Consider the following 21,799-nt stretch of genomic DNA (forward strand, 5'->3'; position numbering starts at 1 on the left):
CGCGTTCCTGAGAAAAAGGGTCTTGACAGACGGACGGACGGACAGACGGACAACAAAGTGATCCTATAAGGGTTCCGTTTTTTACTTTTGAGGTACGGAACCCTAAAAAACACGCAAAGTAACACCATCAGCGGTAAAGTGGTGCCGTAGCACCTCCATCGTGGGTATCGCAGATACAATAGATTTTCAATAGTTATGCGGAAGCCGGCAGCCCCTGGGGATAATTATATGGGTTAAATATGAAAATGGCACAAAACTTAAAGGTCCAAAGACAAAGGGCCGTACGTTTTAGGGTTCCGTACCCAAAGGGTAAAAACGGGACCCTATTACTAAGACTTCGTTGTCTGTCCGTCTGTCTGTCTCCAAGCTGTAGAAGACCTCTGAAACTTTCACAGATTGTGTATATCTGTTGCCGCTATAACAGCAAATACTAAAAACAAAATAAAATTTAAAAGGGTACCCATACAACAAACGTGATTTTTTCGGCCTTTTTCGCTCTATATCAGTAATGGCAAGAGGTAGGCACTTGAATTTTTCACACATTCTTTTGTTATATGTGGACTTCAATATTTAATAACAATATTAAAATAAAATAAAAACTTAAGGGGGGCTCCCATACAAAAAACACAATTTTTAGCCTATTTTTGCTATGTATCAGTACGGAACCCTTCGTGCTTGAGTCCGACTCGCACATGGCCGATTTTTTTGGCCTTTTTTTTAACCGTCTTCCAGAAGGGGAGAAGGTTCTTAGTTTGGCTGTGGATATATTTTTTAACCATGGTTTTTGCTTTAATAATATAACTTTATATAAATATAAGTAGGTAGGTTATCTACATACTTATATTTACGCATTTTCAAAGATACCAAAACTATTTGGGATCTTCACAAAACGATTTTAAATGAGTCTGTAATGAAATGAAAACACATTCCTAATTTCATTTCGACCCGTGTTATAGAATTATTTACCTTGTTTGACACGGAAAACACGGAAAATTAAATTATTTCGTGAAAATTACTAAGGAAAGAAATGTGTTTTGGTAACATAAATTACAACATTTTCAAATTAGATAATGTTTTTAATCAAAAAATAGGGCAACCGTACTTACTGAAGTATATGTAGTATGTACCTAAACATACAGTTTCATGCATTATTAATATAATTTTAATTTTAGTGGTTTAGATAAATAACACAATAACGAATCTAACGCAAAGGTATAAGGAGCAGAAACTACAATATGCCCTTTTCAAGATTAAGTCAATTATATCTAAATTAATTCAGTTGTTTCAGCGTAAAGAGATATCAAAAACAAACAAACGAAAGGACAGACTTTTGTATATACAGGGTGTAACAAAAATAAGTGATAATAATTTAGGGTGTGTACGTGTTCCTTGTAGAGCGTTCACTGTGAAAGTAGCAGCGCTGAAAGACCAAATTTTTTTTCACTTTTGTATGGGGAAACTCGTGACGCTCAGGCCCTTGCCCATACAAAAGTGAAAAAAATTTTTCGTCTTTCGGCGCTGCTACTTTCACAGTGAACTCTCTACAAGGAACACGTACACACCCTAAAGTATTATCACTTATTTTTGTTACACACTGTATATTTAAACTAGAAATGGTAATACAATCAAATTCATAACTTCTCATTTGGCATACATAATACAATGTTACATACAGTATCCTAAGTCACAAACATAACCTGGTTTATATCTCTAGAGACCTAAGCTATTCCTTCCTAACATGAATAAGCTGTTAGCCCATAGCGAGCTGTATTCTAGACTTATCTAGGTCTTAGTTAATTCACTGCCATTCTCAGGACATAGAATATTTATTTGTTCTAGCTCCAGGTATCCTAATCCTGAATATGGAATAATGTCTTTGAGATGTGGAGGTATGTAAATCCTATGACAGTCTGTACGTTTTCAAGATAAGGATGTTTGGCATAGATATAATATTATTGTCATAGAGGTGGAGAAACTGTTGTCTAAAATTACAGCAATAAATAATAGTCAACATTGATTATGCGTTGTGAGAGGGCATTTTTAGAGTAAAAAATTATTTGTTGTGAAAAACTTGTCTTCTTGAGATAATATTGTATATAATAATAATATGTAGTCGTCTTGACGGGGTCACTATATTGTCTCTGCCTATGTGATACTTTGGAAAAGTAACTCAATTCCATCAAAACTCAAAATTATTATCTGAAGTAGATTTTTCTTTTTCGGCGTGTTTCTGTCTTTATCTTTTACTTTCGAGTAACTCAATTCTCTCCGAAATTAACGTTATCTACTGTAGGTAATAGGGAACTCCCAGTCTGTACATTAACCCAAATTCGGGACTTTATCAATCAGTGATATACCCATGGTATATAATTCAACCCTAGATACTGTTACGGACAATAATGCATGTTTGATAGGAAATCAATGGCGGTCCCTGAGGCCCCGTGCCCTTACAGTACAAATGTGTACAGTAGAGCAACTTCATGCATAAATGGCATAGTTAGACCGCGCGTTATCGGATTGGGCTCTATGGCACGTTAGCGTGATTTCAAATAAACAGCAAAACAGTGCAATATCAGTCAAGTTTAATTTCAAGTGCAAAATGGTTAAGTTGCTCTTCAAAAATAAAGCAGTTTACTAAAATTTATTTCTGAGATGATAATAACTTCTTTAAATAACGAATATTTTGGAGAGCACTTTTCATGCTATTTTATCGTTTCAGGTTTTTTCTAGCAGCAGTGGTCACGGTCAGGCTGAGGTTACAAGTGTCCAAGTTGCTAATTATTTTAAACTTCCTACCCCAATATTCATCATTTGTTATTTGTGCGCCACCTGCAAAAAGTTAATCGTAGGCAAATTGCTCCCTTGGAGAATACCAAATATGCCACTTTTCTCCTTTTGCCATGTCACAGCCCGCTTGTCAAGCCCACAGTGACTTTAACAACATAAGCGCATGTCATATATCTGTGTTTTTTTTTTCCCGACCTGAATTGCTCTACTGTATGCTATTTATACTGTGCTAACAGGGCCCAATCACGCACCCGCCCTGATTCCTAATCGAATAGGACTGAAAGCCCTCTTGTAAACGGCAATCTGCACTAATTGAAAGGGTGAAAACAATTTTGCTCAGAACGTGAGTTTTGAAACCACACTGTAGTTACAATTCTCTGCAGTTATTTTGGCAACTTTAAATAGATGTTGTGATAGTAATGTTGGTTTTCCGTATCCTAGATATTATTGTTAAAACATTCCAAAATTTTCAATTGTTTTTGGTGAGTTTCATATGATATGGACATAATATTTTGAATCTTGGAAGGACCTAGGATAATATTAGTATTTAGATAGGATAAGTCTCTTATGCATTTTACAAGTTTCGCCCGGGAAGAAATAATTGACCAAAAATTTACCTGGCTCCCGGGCCATAATATAATATCTATCTTTATATTAATACGTGAGAGAAAAACGAAAAACCTTTTTACGAAAAATGGGGAAACGTAGGTGCATGAAATTTCGCACAGTTATAGATTATATGGTGAAGGAGTGCATCGAGCTAATATTATTTTAAAATGATGCATTTATCATATATATTTTTAACAAATAAAACGTTACACACACTACGACACTACTACTAGGAAAAATTACAGATTTTTGAGTGACAAGCCTATACATACGAATTATACTCTTTTATTTATGGTTGAAGTCTGTTGACAACAAGTTGACCAATTGAAAATGGATTATTGTTTTTTTTATTTAATTTTAGACACTATTTAGACAATGCTTAAACGGCCAGTCTGAGATCAGCTGAGTCCCAGAGACAAGAATTGAAAAAAACTATGATGAAGTCAATATTTTTTACAAAATATAGGTAGTAGTCCTAATGTCGTTGCAAGTAAGGTCGAATTTCGACCATTGGGCGATCTCTAGTAATATATAAAAGAGACGACTAAAATACATACAATAATATAGGCCCGGCATAAGTCCTCTTTGTGTAGCTGGAATAAATATAAAATATATCCGGCGACCTTTCTTATTAAGATTAAAGCAGTTTCGTCTAAAACACGTATCGTAATGGCCGCACCTAGCTGAACCTTCCTCAAGATAACGTAGATAAAACTCTTCTTCATTCTAGTTTATTCTTTACTTAATGACTATTCCACTAGCCAACAAACAAGGTTAGGTAGTAGGTACATGAATTGACAACTGTGGAATAATATTTAACTTAAAAATTTGCTTTTTATGGTTTCAAAGTAATCTGTACTCATTTTATTTGAAGGTACCCAAAGTTTGCGAGTTTGTGTTATGGTAAATAGTAAATAGTAATCACCCTATCTAAAGAACCGATTTCAAAACTTCTGTCTACGTATTCTCACAGAATATGTGAGTGTCATAACATGGCTATAAAAATTTTGAAATTTTCAAAATTCTACCCGGATATTCCTATAATTATTGTTAGTGTATAAAAGTATACCTTTTTCACGTGGACGAAGCCGCGGGCAATAAGGAATCTGTTTAATAATTGATAATCCACGATTAAATGTTGTATATCGTTGTTAAAAAAATATTTTTTAATAAGAATAATATTTAAAAATTTTAATTAAAAATTATATAGAATAAAATCTGTGGTACCATCAAGCTTAGGTAGCGGTAGTAAATAGTACTAGGTGTACGTTCTCATATCATAGTTTATTAGGATGTACTTGAAAAATCTGGCTAGAAATAAGACGACTTACGCGAAAGTTGAGGGCACCTTGGTTATTTTCAGCTCAATTTGAATACGTCTGACTAATATATTTATTATTTATACATTTTTACATCGCTAGAACAATTTTGATTATGTATCTTAATTCTATGCTAAATCTTAGGAATCTTTATAACACAATCTAGATTCTAGTCCATACTAATTTTCTAAATGCGAAAGTGTGTCTGTCTCATGTCTGTCTGTATGTCTGTTACCTCTTCTCGCCAAAACCGCTGAACCGATTTTGCTGAAATTTGGTATAGAGATACTTTCACTCGACTTTCGATGGAGATACTTTTATCCAGAAGAAATGTACGGTTCCCGCGCGATAACCGAATTTTGGCGCATGTGAGTTGCGGGCGTCATCTAGTTAGTAGTTATTAATAAATTCTACGAACTATATCGTAGTTTTGCGAACAAAAGATCTTATCAGAAGCTAGGTTCAACGAAGAACTACAATTTGTAAATTACTATCTAGGTTTTGAGGGCGAATTATTCATTTCTCACAGTTCTTGCCTAGTTTTCAGGTTTCCTACAATTAGTATTCCTATAGGATTCTTGTAAATAAAAGTCAACTGATAGGTTTCTGAGATTTTTGATAAAATAATAATGATAATATCTACGGGACCTATCAGACAGAGAGCGGTCACGCGGTCAAGCGTTCAAGCGGTCAGTTATGTGTTATTTATGTTGTATTACTTTTATAGAGATACTCAGTACTCACACACGGGGCATAGTAAAAGGAGGGGAAGTAAGTTATCTTCGGCACCGCGCGCGGCTTGTATGTGTGCGCCATAGTATCAATGCGTCGCCACGTACGGCACACAACAAAATCTCGGCCAGTTTTACTAGGCTGGTACCGCCGAGATTTTGTTGTGTGCCGTACGTGGCGACGCATTGATACTATGGCGCACACATACAAGCCGCGCGCGGTGCCGAAGATAACTTACTTCCCCCCCTTTTACTATGCACGGGGCGTTCTGACCGCGTCAGAATTCCTGCTGTGTCCCTGTGTAACAGACCGCTCGAACGCAAAATACGAACGCAGAACGCTTGAATGCGTGACCGCTCTCTGTCTGATAGGTCCGTGGATAGGTCCCTACTCCCTACTCTTTATTGCACACCAAAAATACATGGGAAATAAACAATATTTAATAACTAATACTAATTAACGATGTATGTACAAAAGGCAAACTTAATATTGCTACTAACCAGTCAACCTTATTCTAGATAAAAATAGCCCGATAGAAGTTTATCTGTATCATAAAATATTATAATTTATAATATTAGCTATCGTTTTTTAACGCCTCCGTGGTCCAGTAATTCAGAGCATGGCCCTCTCAGAGTAATGGCCCTCTTGACTCGGAGGTCGTGGGTTCGATTCCCGCGTTGGAAACATATCATTTCCAAGTTTGCTTAGGACAATACAGGCTGATCACCTGATTGTCTGACATGTAAGATGCGTCGGATGGGCATGTAAAAAGTCGGTCCTGCGCCTGATCTCTCGCCAGTCGTGTCGGTCTTCCGTCCCACTGGGTTATGAGAGTAAAATGAATAGAGAGTACTCTTGTGTACTGCGCACACACTTGGGCACTATAAAATTACTCCTGCGTAACTGGCCTGGTTTCAATGAAACCGGCCACCGTCACCGAAACCGGTGTGGGAGTTATTATCGTTTTTTATTTATTGCTAGCAAACAACCAGCAGCAGAAAACGTTATAAAGTGAAAAACGAATTTTCTAGGTGAAATTAAATAATTCATAAGTGAAATGAAATTTGCAATTTAAGACTGAATTTTATGGCAGCTAAATATTTTTCAGTTCACTGGGTCAACATTACGTGCATTAAGCACGTGCGTGTCAAACTGAATCAATAATTAGTTTGATTAGTTCGCCTTTCATGTCTAACGATCGCTAACAAGTTTTTTTCCAATGTAACTTTACACTGTTTCCCAAATTAACATCACGCAAAACGAAATGTTACGATATTGACAAGTTCTTTCTGTTTGTTGAATACTCCGTAATAATACGAGTAGGATAAGTTGACCGTGTATTATATGTATTTGGTGTATATAGCTATAAAATTTGTATAGAGTGTGTATAGCTATAAAATTTACTGATTTAGACGAGAAAAATACAATCTTGCTAGGTCTTATTTGGAACCGTGCATTCATGCATTCCACGTGCATTCATAATAATAATTATGTTTTTTGCGAATCAAAGCTCGGTTTACAAATACAAATTATTACTTTTAATTATGACTTTTTCAAGTTTTCATCGATTGCCCGTGAAAAAAAAACCTTGACTTTTTAATTCTGAAACGCGGCAATCGGCATAGCATTTTGTTTAGTAGGTACAAAAATTTAAAATACTACACTGAGATTTCCAAACAATGTAAGCGACCATTTTATTGACACATAAAGTAACTGAATCGCTTGTTAGTTGTTACCTGCGTGTAGAACTGACCTATCGTCTCGTTTTAAATATAAAAGACCTGTATATTCTATTCAAAATAAATAATGTCCATGTAATAAATCTGGCATTTATAAGATTTTGAATCAAAAAGATTTTAAGAGATGTTTTTCCAATGTGACAACTCGATAAGAAACAGAGTGAGAGTTTTGATTCGGTTTTTAAGTTGTGAACATCACCTAGTTTAAAATATCTAAAAATAAAAATACTTTCATAAAAGGAACTTTTTTTAAAGTAGATAAAAACTAATCTAACCTAACCACCTTATGTTCCTGGGACCTAAATATTCTGTATACTAGATTTCATCTGAATGGGTCCAGCTATTTAAAAGATTCTTCATTCTTCTCTCCAGGTAATGACAGACAAAGAAACACACATTCGTATTGATTATTAGTATGGACTAAAAGTCAGTTTTACGTACCTGAATCCTTCTATGTAAAGCCATTACCCAATTAGGGGTAATAGGGTAGCGCCAACGAATGCAGACACCTGTCTCCTAATGTCATTCCGACCCCTTTTATTGCGAGTTTGTGACATACCCTACCAGAGTAGACAGAATGATAGAGTATGCCGACTTAAAACTGATGTTGAAATTTTTAAATTTGACGTATTATGACGAAAATCGTCGCTAGGGTTGTTAACTTGTCACCTACGAATTCAAAACTATGACATATTCGCTGGACGTGTTCCTCTTTGGTCGTATTGTTGTTTATGTTTTGGCACATGCGATTAAAATTGACAGAATCTAATTTTGAAATCTTTATTTTAAATATTTAAAAATAAATTAAGTATATCAGCCAGCGCGAGGCACATTCCGTTCATAATCCTAGTGAAACCCGACGAATTTGACAGATATTGAAACCTGTCCGTCTCTTTGCAGTCGAACTACTGGTCGTTATGTCTATTGTGACCCTACGATGAATTATATAACACCAGATGATGCAAAAACTCGTTTATCGCGCGGGGACCGTACATTTTTTCGGAACAAAAAGTATCCTATGTCCTTTCCCGGGACTCAAAGTATCTCCATGCCAAATTTTAGCTAAATCGGTTCAGCGGTTTGGGCGTGAATAGGCAACAGACAGACAGTCGCACAGTATTGAAGTATTGATTTGCACGTTTTCAAATATACGAGTCGAGATGTTTATAGGACTAATAGATAATACAATATACAGGGTGTAACAAAACTAAGTGATGATACTTTAGGGTGTGTGTATGTTCCTTGAGTTCACTGTGAAAGGGGCGCTAAAAGACCATTTTTTTTTCACTTTTATAATATGGGCAAGCGCCGTCACGATTTTCCCCATACAAAATTTAAAAAAAATCGTCATTCGGCACTGCTACTTTCACAATGAAATCTCTAATAGGAACACGTACACAAATTCAAATTCTTTATTTGCACACCCTAAAGTCTTATCACTTTTCACTTATATAGCTTTGTTACCCCTTGTATATGATAGAATAAACGTAGTGATTATATTCTCTTTGGACAGGGATCCTTGTAGGATGTTTCGTGCGGTCGACGGTTGTCATGATGACATGGATGCGAAAGTTTTCAAAATACGCATGCAGAACATAATTATTGTGCTTCTTACTGCCGCACTCAGAGTGGAACACTAATTACTTAATATAATATTTTATACGTGGGAGAGCCATGCTTCGGCACAAATGGGCCGGCTCGACCGGAGAAATACCACGTTCTCACAGAAAACCGGCGTGAAACAGCGCATGCGCTGTGTTTCGCCGAGTGAGTGAGTTTACCTGAGGCCCAATCCCCTACCCTATTCCCTTCCCTGCCCTCCCCTATTCCCTTCTCTTCCCTCCCCTATTACCCTATTCCCTCTTAAAAGGCCGGCAACGCACTTGCAGCTCTTCTGATGCTGCGAGTGTCCATGGGCGACGGATGTTGCTTTCCATCAGGTGACCCGTTTGCTCGTTTGCCCCCTTATTTCATAAAAAAAAAACTGTCAAACTCTTCATTAAATTGAAGGTTTACTCTTGAGTACGGCGGTATGACACCAACAGAAGAGTGTGAAGTATTCTAGCTGTCACTATAACGGCCGCACTCAAAAACATTTAATAATTACCTATTTGAAAGAAAAAAAGAAAGAAAGAAAGAAACCTTATTTGGTAAAACTATAAAATATGTACAATACAAATAATCAAAAACATTTCAGATACAAGTCTTACCAAATCGGCGCCTACTCAGCATATGTTGCAAACACAGTTCGCAACGCTGGTTTTCAGTAAGAACCAAAGATAATATTAAAAAATATTTAAATTAAATTTAATGAAAAGTTTACCTTATGCGCTTTACATTTTTACCCGACTGCCAGGATGATTATGTTTTCTATTAAACTCTTCATTAAAATAAAGTAGGTACTTACTTAATTATTAAATGTCTCTAATTACTGCCGCACTCAGAGACGAATATTTATTACTTAACTGTAATTAATTGAATGTAATAAACCCCATATTATATTATAATATGTGAAACTCCTTATTAAATTGAAGTTTAATCATAGTTTGAGGCAGTAAAATATAATGGCAATCTTATTTTTCAGGCTACGCATTAAAACAGAAGCCTTGTAGGCCTGTCAAGTTCACTTGAGATAGCAAATCTAAAAAGAAAATAAATAAAACAAATAATGTACTTAGAAATATTTTTATTTATTTCATTACATAACGTAAGTATCACTGTACAAATACATTTTAATACATCCTCTCCTTTTCGCATTTACAATAATTTCTTTGCAACCCTGCATTCTGCAATACACATAAATAAAGAAAACTTACACAAAAACTGGGCTTTTAGTAAGAACTATTATAGCTATTATAGTTATAATTCGGGTTCGGTGTCGTGGGTTGCATAGCCTTATTTATTGGACAATCGTCCCATAACCACCAAACAGTAATTAAAACTTCTATGTTAATCAAAATCAAGGAAATAACGGGTATAGCAAGTCTACTTATCAACATCTTAATACCGCCTTTAGCTACTAATAACGGACGGACGAGGCCATTGATAATAACATCTTTAATACCTTTACCAAACGGATTATCTTGCGTCGAACCGGACAATAATGCGAGGACCAAACTGATCAGTCCATTCACTTTGCTCTCACTCTTCGTAGTCAAGGAGTCCATGAGACTGAATTTTGGCTTCACCGAAGTATCTCCTTTAGTTTCGTGTTCACTGTAACTGGATCCTGGCAGGCCATATCCATAATGTGGCGTATCCTCTCTAGCCGCAGTGTGAACGCTCCTATTCGGTTCCTTTTCCTCCTCGGAAATTTCATTTACCATCTGAAAAAGCCCATCGAGATTGTTGTTCGAATTTTTCACATTAAATTGCTCGAGAGTTGGCAACGGCTGCGATAGAATTCTGCCAGTATGCATTATCTGTTGTTGCGATGTGGGAATCCCATTTGAAGTAAACTTTGCGTTCGAAAATGGCAGGGAAGATCTCGCTTCAGGCGGCACATTTTGAAAATCGAACGCCGGGCGATACATCATCCTATTGGCCGTCGTCCCGAAAGTCCACAGATTACAAAACGCACAGACCACTAAATTTAACTTTTTCATGGTGATTATGGTAAGGTAACGAACTGGTTGTGCCACTTGCAGCGAATACACATGAAATAAATATAAAACGTACGTGACATTAATATGTATGAAAAAGATTTTGTTTTTGTAAGGAAATTAGAACGTTGTACCTTGCAAAATATTTAAGTAGGACATCAGCATAATATTAACAAAACGTTATTTTGTTTGTTACAATATTTTAGTTATATATTATTTTTCATTAATATTTTATAACTGAGCTACAATATATAAATTATATAATTATTCTTTTGCAACTTTTGGGAACGTTTAGTGGGAAAGTTTTACGTCACCTACGTGTTTAGATCTCCTTTCATACAGAATCTGTTGCTAACGTACCTACTATGTAATTTATTATTAACATTAGTAACCTAAGGCTCGATACTTCAGCATTATTTACTATGGTCCAAAACAGGTCACAAAGTTTCAAGCTAATTTTCATACTTAAAATGAAGCTGTTGTGGACGCACCTCCTGCTTTGCAATTTGGATGGTCTAATAGCGTTTTCGGCATAAACATAAACTACATATTGCATAATACTAGTGCAATACGTAGTTTATGTTCTTAATTTAAACTTCGGCTGTTTCCGTATCCTGTCGGCCCACCCTGGGGCAGTTCAGATGCCGAAAACGATATAAGTTACGTACTGAATATACACAAAATATATCTTTAAAAAATACACTCTTAAACTAATTACAAAAATCTTAGAAATATACATTGGCGAACAAAATACAGAAATCAATTCGAATATCAAATACTCACAGAATACAAGGTAAGTCAGAGTAGCACACTAACTAGCAATATTGCCATGTCAGCTGACGTCAGGCCCGGAGGTGCAATCCAACGACATACATTGCGCGACCTTGTCCCCAGCGAGAATGCTGAGTAGCGTTTTCGCTACGAAATGGTCATCGTCCACATCGTCGATCAGCGAAAAAGTCACCGCCGCTCCGATGTTGCTACCGAAGCTATGCGACGACCGTTGAATCAAACAAGCGAGACGCTCGGAACAATCTCGAATCGTTCGAGAATTATTATTCCTCTTTTTCTTCTTCTTGAAATGCTTAATCATCTTCGTTATCACTGGCCATAGAAGAAGCGCTTTAAGTCCCATCTTCACAAACACCATTACAGCTATCGGTAGTAGCAGGAATTTTCCTCCAAGCAGCTTCAACAGAATAATCACAGCGGCAGACAGCATCACCTTTGCTGCACTAGTTAAAAAATTCGCGAAAGAAGTCAAAGTGTCAGTCTTCTGACATGATCCATGGTACTCGGGGTCCGAATATGTTTTTCGGATAGGATTCGAATATAGATTCGAATATAGATTCGAAGCGCCAGTAAAGAGGTCCATAAACGGCAGCGGTGGATGAGTCTGCGCCGACAGGGACTGGTCCTGTGCGGCTACTGTCGCAACGAAAAAAACAACAGCTGCTACGAACATGACTAAACCAACTGTTCCGCATCAGCCCGCCGTTCCTCTTGAAGACTACGCCATGAAATTACGATTTCGTATCATAATGTAAACAAATAGATCAGTGTCAATTAGGTAGGAAAGTATTTCAATTTGAATTAAGAACGTTCTATTGACGCATGACGTCACGAGATTTTCATTTCGAATACAAAGCAATCGATTATTCCACACGGATTACTAATAATATTATATATGCGAAAGTGCGTCTGTCTGTCTGTCTGCATGTCTGTCTGTTAACTCTTCAGCTTCACGCCCAAACCACTGAACCGATTTTGCTGAAATTTGATATGGATATACTTTGATTCCCGGAGAGGATATAGTATACTTTTTATCCCGGAAAATGTACGGTTCCCGCGCGACTTTTGGCGTAACGGAGTTGCGGACTTCATCTAAATCACTGATCTAAATAATTATAAGAATGTATAAAGCACGGACGTAAAAAAAAATAAAGTATATGAACTTCTGTATCCGATCTCGTGATTTTGATTATAGCTGAATACAGAATATATTCTGATAATACCCCGCGGTTTCTATGGTTTTTTAACAGTAGTTTATCTTCCCAACAGCCTTGTTAATTGGTTGACGTTTATGTGTTAGCTAATTCTGGTCAAAAAACTTTAAGCTGGTCTCTGATCTGAACTGGTCTCTGATATATCTAATACTAGATGACACCCGCAACTCCGTTGCGCCAAAATTCGTTTACCGAGCGGGAACCGTACATTTTTCCGGGATAAAAACTATCCTATGTCCCTTCTCGGGACTCAAAGTATCTCCATGCCAAATTTCAGCAAAATCGGTCCAGCGGTTCGAGCGTGAAGAGGTAACAGACAGACAGACGGACAGACAGACAGACACACTTTTGCATTTATAATATTAGTATGGAAGTATGGATTTCGTTATGATTAACAAAATATTAGATATATCAGAGACCAGCCATATTTATTACTCTATGGATATATTATATTATAAAAATATAAATTACTGCAAAATAAAATGCTAGAAACATTTACCTATTTTGCGGAATAGAGCAACAATCTCGAGCTGTCAAACGAAACCGAAATTGATTTACGTTTGTGTGTAAAAATTTGTTTACTTACGTATACACTTACACAAGCATCTTTCTAAGAGATTAAATTGTCAACGTGCCGATAAGTACCGACTACAGTCGGGGCATATCGTCATCCGTTTTCTCCACAATTATAATATAATTATTAGTAATTAGTAGTGTAATTAAATTCTCTTTTTACACACATAATATGTGTCAAACTTGTAGATATACTTACAATAAATTATAATTCTTGTGACCATGAAAACTTTTCAATGTTGAGGAATATGCAGAAGTACTTTAAAAGGGCAAAGTTATACTTCCTTATATCATTTCCTTGGGCGAAATGGGTCCTAAAGAGATAAAAGTGTCGTTTCGTTGCTTTAATAAAGCGACACTTTAAAAGACATGCCAGTTTTACATTTGCATGTCAATTCATATTTTGTAAAATGGCATGACAGACTAAGACTGCAGACTTTGGATTGAATACTTATAAAATACTAGACGTTCCGCGCGGTTTCGCTCGCGCAAATTAGATATTTCACAGATAAATCAGTCCACAAAAAATATAATTATTATGATCCTTCACATGGTCTACTTCTTATCTGTGCCAAATAACAGAAAAATTTCTCCAGTGGTTCGTGAGATAAGCCCTTTCAAATAGTTTCCCCCGTTTTTTCCACATTTTCCTCTATTTCTTCGCTCCTTTTAGTCTTAGCGTGATTAGTATACCTTAAAACCTTCTTTGATAAATGGGCTGTCTAAAACTTAAAGAATTTTTCAAATCGGACTAGTAGTTCCTGAGATTAGCGCGTTCAAATTTTGTTCAAATAAGCTCTTTCAAATAATTTCCCCTCGTTTTTCCACATTTTCCCCTATTTCTTCGCTCCTGTTAGTCTTAGCGTGATAAAAATATATAGCCTATAGCTATGAAACACTGAAATAATTTTTCTAATGAGACCAGTAGTTCCTAAGATTAGCGCGTTCAAACAAACAAACAAACAAACTCTTTCGCTTTATAATATTACTAGACGTTCCGCGCGGCTTCGTCCGCGTAAATTAGACATTTCACAGAAAAATCAGTCCACAAAAAAAGCCTATGATCCTTCACGTGGTCTACTTCTTATCTGATCCAAATAACAGAATAAATGCTCTAGTAGTTCGTGAGATAAGCCGTTTTAAATAATTTTCCCCGTTTTATCCACATTTTCCTCTATTTCTTCGTTCCTATTAGTCTTAGCGTGATAAAATATAGCCTATAGCCTTCTTCCATAACTGGGCTATCTAACACTGAAAGAATTTCTCAAATCGGACCAGCAGTTCCTGATATTATCGCGTTCAAATAAGCCCTTTCGAATAATTTCCTCCCGTTTTTTTCCACATTTTCCTTTATTTCTTCGCTCCTATTAGTCTTAGCGTGATAAAATATAGCCTATAGCCTTCCTCGATAAATGGACTATCTAATACTAATAATAATAATAATAATAATAATAATATCTATGGACGCTTCACACCACGTCAGTCTGGCCCCGTGCTAAGTACCTAAAGGACTTGTGTTACGGGTACCAGACAACGGAAATATATTTAATACTTTTATACTATACATATATTTAAGATTTTTATTATATCATACACATATTTAATACACATCCAGACCCGGGAACATTGAAAACTTTTTGTTCCGTCGGCGGGATTCGAACCCGCGACCCCTGGCTTGAGCTACCGACGCGCTCACCACTGAGCCACAGAGGTCGTCAATACTGAAAGAATTTTTTAAATCGAACCAGTAGTTTCCGAGATTAGCGCGTTCAAACAAACAAACTAACAAACTCTTTCGCTTTATAATATTATTAAGTATAGATTAAGTATATAATATTAAACGCCGCGTAAATATTATATTTATTAATAATTTAGTAAGAGAGTAACTATAATGCTTTTAAAACCCTGTACATACCTAATTAAATACTTTAAATATATTAAAATATATTAATACTTATATTTAAAGTATTTTTTTTATGAAATAAGAAAGGGGGCAAACGAGCAAACGGGTCACCTGATGGAAAGCAACTTCCGTCGCCCATGGACACTCGCAGCATCAGAAGAGCTGCAGGTGCGTTGCCGGCCTTTTAAGAGGGAATAGGATACTAGAGGAGGGTAGGGATGGGTAGGGATGGGAACGGAAGGGAAAAGAGGAGGATAGGGAAGGGAATTGGGCCTCCGGTAAACTCACTCACTCGGCGAAACACAGCGCAAGCGCTGTTTCACGCCGGTTTTCTGTGAGAACGTGGTATTTCTCCGGTCGAGTCGGCCCATTCGTGCCGAAGCATGGCTCTCCCAAATAATTTACTGGCCATTGGCCATTTTAAAGCTGAAAAATAAAAATCACCCACATAATTTCCGAACGCGAAACGTTAAAAACATTCTAGTTCGAAAATCGAAATGTAAAAAAACGATGAGTTATTATTATTGGGCGGAAATAAATTATTTATCGACAACAAGGGTGGGCGGATGCCTGGGGCTGTACAATTTAATTTACTTTTTTGTTATATATCTAGGTACGTATAATACCTACTTTTCTTAGAAAAACGATAATATGAAACAATTATGTATAGCTTGTTACTCATTCATTTATCATTACATTTCTCGTTTGTACTTATAATATTAATTTTAAGTCTGCCTCATGAACAAATGAAAAAAAAAATTATGTGAAGACAATTCTAAATTCAAAATCCCAAAGAAAATTTGAATATAGAATTGCCACCTGTGGAAATACGGTGAATCAAAATAATTATTAAAAAATTAAAATGGTTTCAAATAAAAGGGACAGAAGTGGAAGTAGTATATTTACAGAGAAATATTATGTTCCACCATGGTGTTCTTCGAGTAAGCAGATTTTTCTGATTATTATGTAAACACTAAACAGCAAATTCTTAGAGCAGTGCGGATATTATTTAAATTTTTAAGATGTTCATCTACTCTTTTGTATAATAGCATGCTTTATTTAAAAGCACATTAATAAAGAATAATCCTCATTATCAAAATTTGATAATGTACATTATTCTTTTTTAATGTGCTTTATTATAGTATCTAGCCAATAATGTGATTTTCAAGTAAGTACCTATCACAAATAGATTTAACACGATTTCGCTTAAAAGCGATTTAAACTCTAGTTAATTATTAACAGGCTACGAGACATATACCTTTCCATTATATTCCCGCACGTCAATCCGGGATTGTCAGCTCACAAGCGGATTAAAGGATTTGGCGCGTCCCGTGACGTCATCATGACGATTGATCGTGGTAGGGAAAGCCAGATATTGACACCTGGAAATTACCAGTGGTACAGAAACTAGGCTTTCGTTTTGGAGGCTTTTAGACAGTTTATCTATTCTAAAGGTCCTCCCATACAGCAGATATATAACGTAATTGTGTAAATCGATAACATATTTTTATAACAGCGTATAACATACAACATCTCAAGAAATAAACGTGTCTTTTGTTACAATTTGTTAAAAAAAAGTTAAACAAAAATGTTTTATTGTATCTAACGTAATATAACTGCTGTGTCATGCAGTGTTGCCAGTGCTGTATGTTCCAAAGTTACATAATGTCATGCAAAAAGTAACATTTTGAGGGGAAAAGTAACATTTCGTATTATTTAATATTTTAAAGGAGGGGGGGGGGTTGGATCTTTCTCCAGGCTGTATCGCAAGAACCGCTAAAGCTAGACTTTCACAGATTATGTATTTCTGCACCCATACAACAAACTTGATTTTTTGGCATTTTGTGCTGGATATCAATAATGGTAACAGGTAGGCACTTGAAATTTCCACAAAATCCTTTATTAAATATGTGTATACTTTATTAATAAATAAAAAAAATATTCAAATGAAAATATAATAAAATAAGCTCTTATAAACAAAAAAACACAATTTTTGGCCTATTTTTGCTCTACGGAACGGAAACGGTACGGAACCCTTAATGAGCGAGTCAGACTCACACTTGGCCGATTATATTTTATTTTTACGAAGGCATTTTATTTTGTTTACCTCCAAGTCTACCAACATGTTACATGACGGTCATTAAACAAAACTTTAAACTAAGGTGCGATAAGGCTTTAATTATATGAACGTGGGCGGTGCGCTGCTGATAAAGGAGAACTGTCAAAAATGGTGTTTTTGTATGATGGCAGTGGTAGATCCTTTTTTCGCCACGTTCATTTAAAGCCTTGTCAGCTGTAACGACAAAACTCAATAAAACTTAGTGCGTTTCGTTTTCGCATTTTTGGTTTCAAACATCTTTTTTTTTTCAATTAAGTACCAAAAGTAACGTAAAAGTAACATCTGTAGTCATGTCACATGAATGTAACATGCAAGGGTCAAAAGTAACTAAAAATGTTACAAAAGTAACATTCTGGCAACGCTGGTGTCATGGGAGCACCTTTAAGCGCAGTGGTACTCAACTTTTTTTTATTCGGGCCACAAACTTGGGTCTTGGTGTCACGGGCAGCAACCAAAAATTTTAGGGCAATTTTAGTAAATAGTTTTACTAATTACTTAAATATACTTTTAGGGCAATTTAGTAAATAGTTTAACTAGTAGTAGTAAATAATTTTAGTAAAATTTAATAATAAAAATGTCTTCAAATTAGCGATATAAAGTGGAAAAAATTCACGACTTTCACTACGACTTTGCACTTGAATTGAAATTTTTTCTGGATAAAAAGTATCTTATGTAGGGATTGCAATCCGGAAAACCGGACCCGGTAATCCGCCGGATCCGGCGTCTTTTTATGGGTACCGGATCCGGTCCCAAAATCGGTATATTATATAGGATCCGGTGATCCTGAGGCCGGATCCGGTGTTAACGATTTGTGGCAATAGTTAATAGAATCAGGCGTTACTTTGCGGAAATCCATAGCTTTAAATTTTGTATATTACTATGTAATATTTTTAGCAATATTCCGCGAAATAAACAACAACCTGTAAGTAAATGAGTGAGTGTACGCATAGACATGCGTTACAACTTACAGCACCTCCCTCCTTTCCCACAGTATCTATGCGAATACGAACGTCCGTTAAGTGACGTTGACAAAGACTTGACGGACGTTGTTCGTAGAGTTTACATCCTGAGGATGCTTCGGTGTTGGGGCAAAACACGCGTCGAGGTTTTCAACTTGCATGGTGAGAGGCCTTGCATGTATTTGCCAACAAAAGGGAGTAGGTAATGTGGTGAATTTAAAAGCAAAATTATAACGGCTAAGTAGACTTAATAAGTTATTGAGTAATAGTCGATCAAATAAAAAAATGTATTCGACGAAGTATAGGTAAATGAACTTTTTGTTCAAATACCTTTGAACGTGACTGAGATGATGTTGTTAGTAGTGTAGAATACGTCATAATTTTATACAAAAATTATCAAAAACTAGCGGTACTACGGAACCCTATATTGCGCGTGGCCCGACACGCACTTGGCCGATTTTATGATTGCTGACAATAAAGCCGATTAGTACTCTAGTCTTTCAATAGAAATTGAAAGGGCCTTTCGGCAAAAAGCAGCTCTATTAAAAGTTATTTACTAAGTGACGCTTAATGATGAGCAACAAATTGATCTATATTGTTAAATATTAACTCGCAATTGACTACAACTACGTATGGTGGTGGGGAGGGTGCAATTGACCTGCTCATTCTTCTAGGCTAGGCCGACTATGTTACGATAATGCCGTGATGTGCTTGAGCAACCATACGGACATTTAAAATATTATTTATTTTTATTTTTATTTATTTATAAATTCTTTATTTGCATTATAAACAATATAAAATAACAAAAACAACATTAGGCAAGGAACATAGCAAATAGGCGGCCTTACCGCTTTCAGCGGTAAGGCCGCCTAAGGCGGTTCAACCAAAATATGGTGGCAGAAAATAATGTTAAAGTGCTAAACTTAAACAAAGAAAAGAAAATATCCTCATATATTTATAAAATATATATATATATATATATATATATATATATATATATATATATATATATATATATATATATATATATATATATATATATATATATATATATATATATATTTCCACCCCGGAGTTGATATTACGTCCTACATGGCGGTTTTTACCGATGATATTGCGTCCGACTGACTTGTTGCATCCTGTATACGGACGCAAGATTGACTATCTCTCAAATTCAGCCAGAAGTAGTGTTAAGGTTAGTACAATGGCTGGGTGAAATATTGGCATGGACGTTGTTTTGTCACCGGAGTGCTTTTCGGCGTATTTCTTAGTTCCGCTATTTGGCGCGCGAATTTTGGAGGTCGCTACTGTGCGCCGTATATCGGTGGCGTATATTCGATACTTTGTTTACGTATAACACGCCGATAATGTGGATTCCTGTATATAATAAAGTTTTTATCAGTTCTAATGTGTGATTTTATTACGTCCCACAAAACGACATCGTCCCAGAGGAGACGCGGGGGTGACAGAGGCGAGGGGGCGGAGTTCGCACGCGACATGCAAGGACATGTTTTTGTTTATATTTTTTGCCGGCCAGCGCGGACGTAATGACGCTTGTGGTATAAATATTGTGTAGTGGGGCGAATATTTGAGAGAGACTAAATTTATGTCTTCAAAGTTGGGTTCACAACGCCTTCGTAAATTTGATGTAACATTACACATTTCAACGTCTAATTAACTTACAAAAATGCTGCTAAAACTATTTGAAAGTAGAGTTATTATTTCAAAAGTTATTATAAAAAAAAGTACCACATTATGAAATTTTTGCGTGTCGTTTCGATACTGCCGCTCACAATTTATTATTTATAAAAAAAAATGAGCTAGAAAGGATTAAAAATTTAATGTTAATTTGAAGATAAAGAAGAGAAGAATCCGATACCAACAAATAACACATCAACTAACATTAAATAACTAAAAATTATATTTTTAAAATGTTCATAAAATTCGCGTCATTGTCCTGCGCATTGTTTGTTTTGAATGCCTTGCCGATATACTCAACGTGACGGGTTGAAACCTATTTTGCGATAAAATCTGCTGGCTCACTTTATTTGATCGCAGTGCTTTGGTGTGGATAGAGGTCTTCGTTTTATGCTCTCTCTCTCTCTCTTTGAAATACGTTCTACAAAAATTTCCAAATAAGACGTCATTTACATTTCTCGATGTGTGCCAACATTTGTCTGTTTTTCACTACTTTTTTTATACCAAGTTATAAAGGCCCGCAACATTTCTAAGTTCTTAATAATTTTCTTTATATCAATACTTAATTATAAACGAATTTAGTGAATTCCTCATTTTCCTGAACGTCTTTTTCCTGAATAGCCCTAAAAACATAATGACGATCATTCAGAATAATGATCAAATCTGTAACTGTATTTCAGGAAAACAGGAACAAATATATCGAATCGATGCAATGTCGATATTACAATTAGGTAGTAATTTGACACATTTTCGAAAAATAGTAGTAGAATAGTAAGAAAAGTAGTAAAAATGTTATCTACACTTCAATATTATAAAGCAGGAGAGGTTGTTTGTTTGTTTGGACGCGTTAATCTCAGGAACTACTAGTCCGATTTGAAAAATTCTTTCAGTGTTAGATAGCCCATTTATCGAGGAAGGCTATAAGCAATATTTTATCACGCTAAGAATAATAGGAGCGAAGATATAGAAGAATAGAGGAAAATGTGAAAAAAACGGAGGGAAATTATTTGAAAGGGCTTATTTGAACGCGCTTATCTCAGGAACTACTGGTCCGATTTGAAAAATTATTTCAGTGTTAGATTGTCGTGTCAATGGTTGTCGTGATTGATGTAGATCGTTTTTTTAAAAGAAGTGATTTTAAAAACTATTTTAAAGACAAAATAAAATGGCCTTGGCCGTCGACCCATTTTGTAATACAAAAAAATGTTTTAATTGTGGTGCAACGACCAAGAATAATATCAATATTATTACAAATCATTTTGTTCTACCTATGAAACGAAAGAACATAAAATCGCTTTATAAATCTTCATTTTTCTGGTGCAGCATATTTATTTACAAATAAATATGCAATTTACGATCATTATCCTGACGTCCAGTGTCCTGTTTGTTGTTGAACTGTTTATATACTTACCTGTCTAAAAGTATTTTGGATCGATTGTATTAACTACTATGTCCCTACCTACATACCTACGTATATGATTTTCTTTGATAAGTACTTACCTATTGTATATTTTAAACAAAAGCCCATCAGTGACTGAGTTTAGACTGCGAATTGGGTTAGGACTAATGTATTTTTAAATATCTATACTTACTAATATTGTAGACACGAAATCTTTAATCGTTTGCTTATTACTATTTAACTTACGAGTTGCGAGACTACTGAACCAATTTAAATAATTCTTTCGCTATTAGAAAGCCACGGTAATGAGAAAATAGCCCAAACAAGTGCATCGAAACTCAACGTCAAGTGGTT

At 35.7% G+C, this 21,799-nt stretch overlaps 2 protein-coding genes across 2 annotated transcripts in view; one reads left to right on the plus strand and one right to left on the minus strand.

Annotated features, from left to right (window-relative positions):
- Positions 1-11,512: 11,512 nt before the first annotated feature.
- Positions 11,513-12,348, minus strand: LOC121732587. The gene has a single exon (XM_042122521.1). It carries the CDS (start codon positions 12,251-12,253, stop codon positions 11,621-11,623), a length of 633 nt encoding a protein of 210 aa, XP_041978455.1. The 5' UTR covers positions 12,254-12,348; the 3' UTR covers positions 11,513-11,620.
- Positions 12,349-16,155: 3,807 nt separating this feature from the next.
- The window catches only part of LOC121732722 (SUN domain-containing protein 3-like), a 32,580-nt gene continuing 26,936 nt past the window's right edge, over positions 16,156-21,799 (plus strand). The window contains exon 1 of the mRNA XM_042122675.1: positions 16,156-16,211. The gene's annotated coding sequence lies outside the window, so the exon portion shown is untranslated. The remainder of the gene's footprint in view (positions 16,212-21,799) is intronic.

Source organism: Aricia agestis, chromosome 12 (assembly GCF_905147365.1).
Source record: "Aricia agestis chromosome 12, ilAriAges1.1, whole genome shotgun sequence".
In the NCBI taxonomy this organism is placed as follows: Eukaryota; Metazoa; Arthropoda; class Insecta; order Lepidoptera; family Lycaenidae; genus Aricia; species Aricia agestis.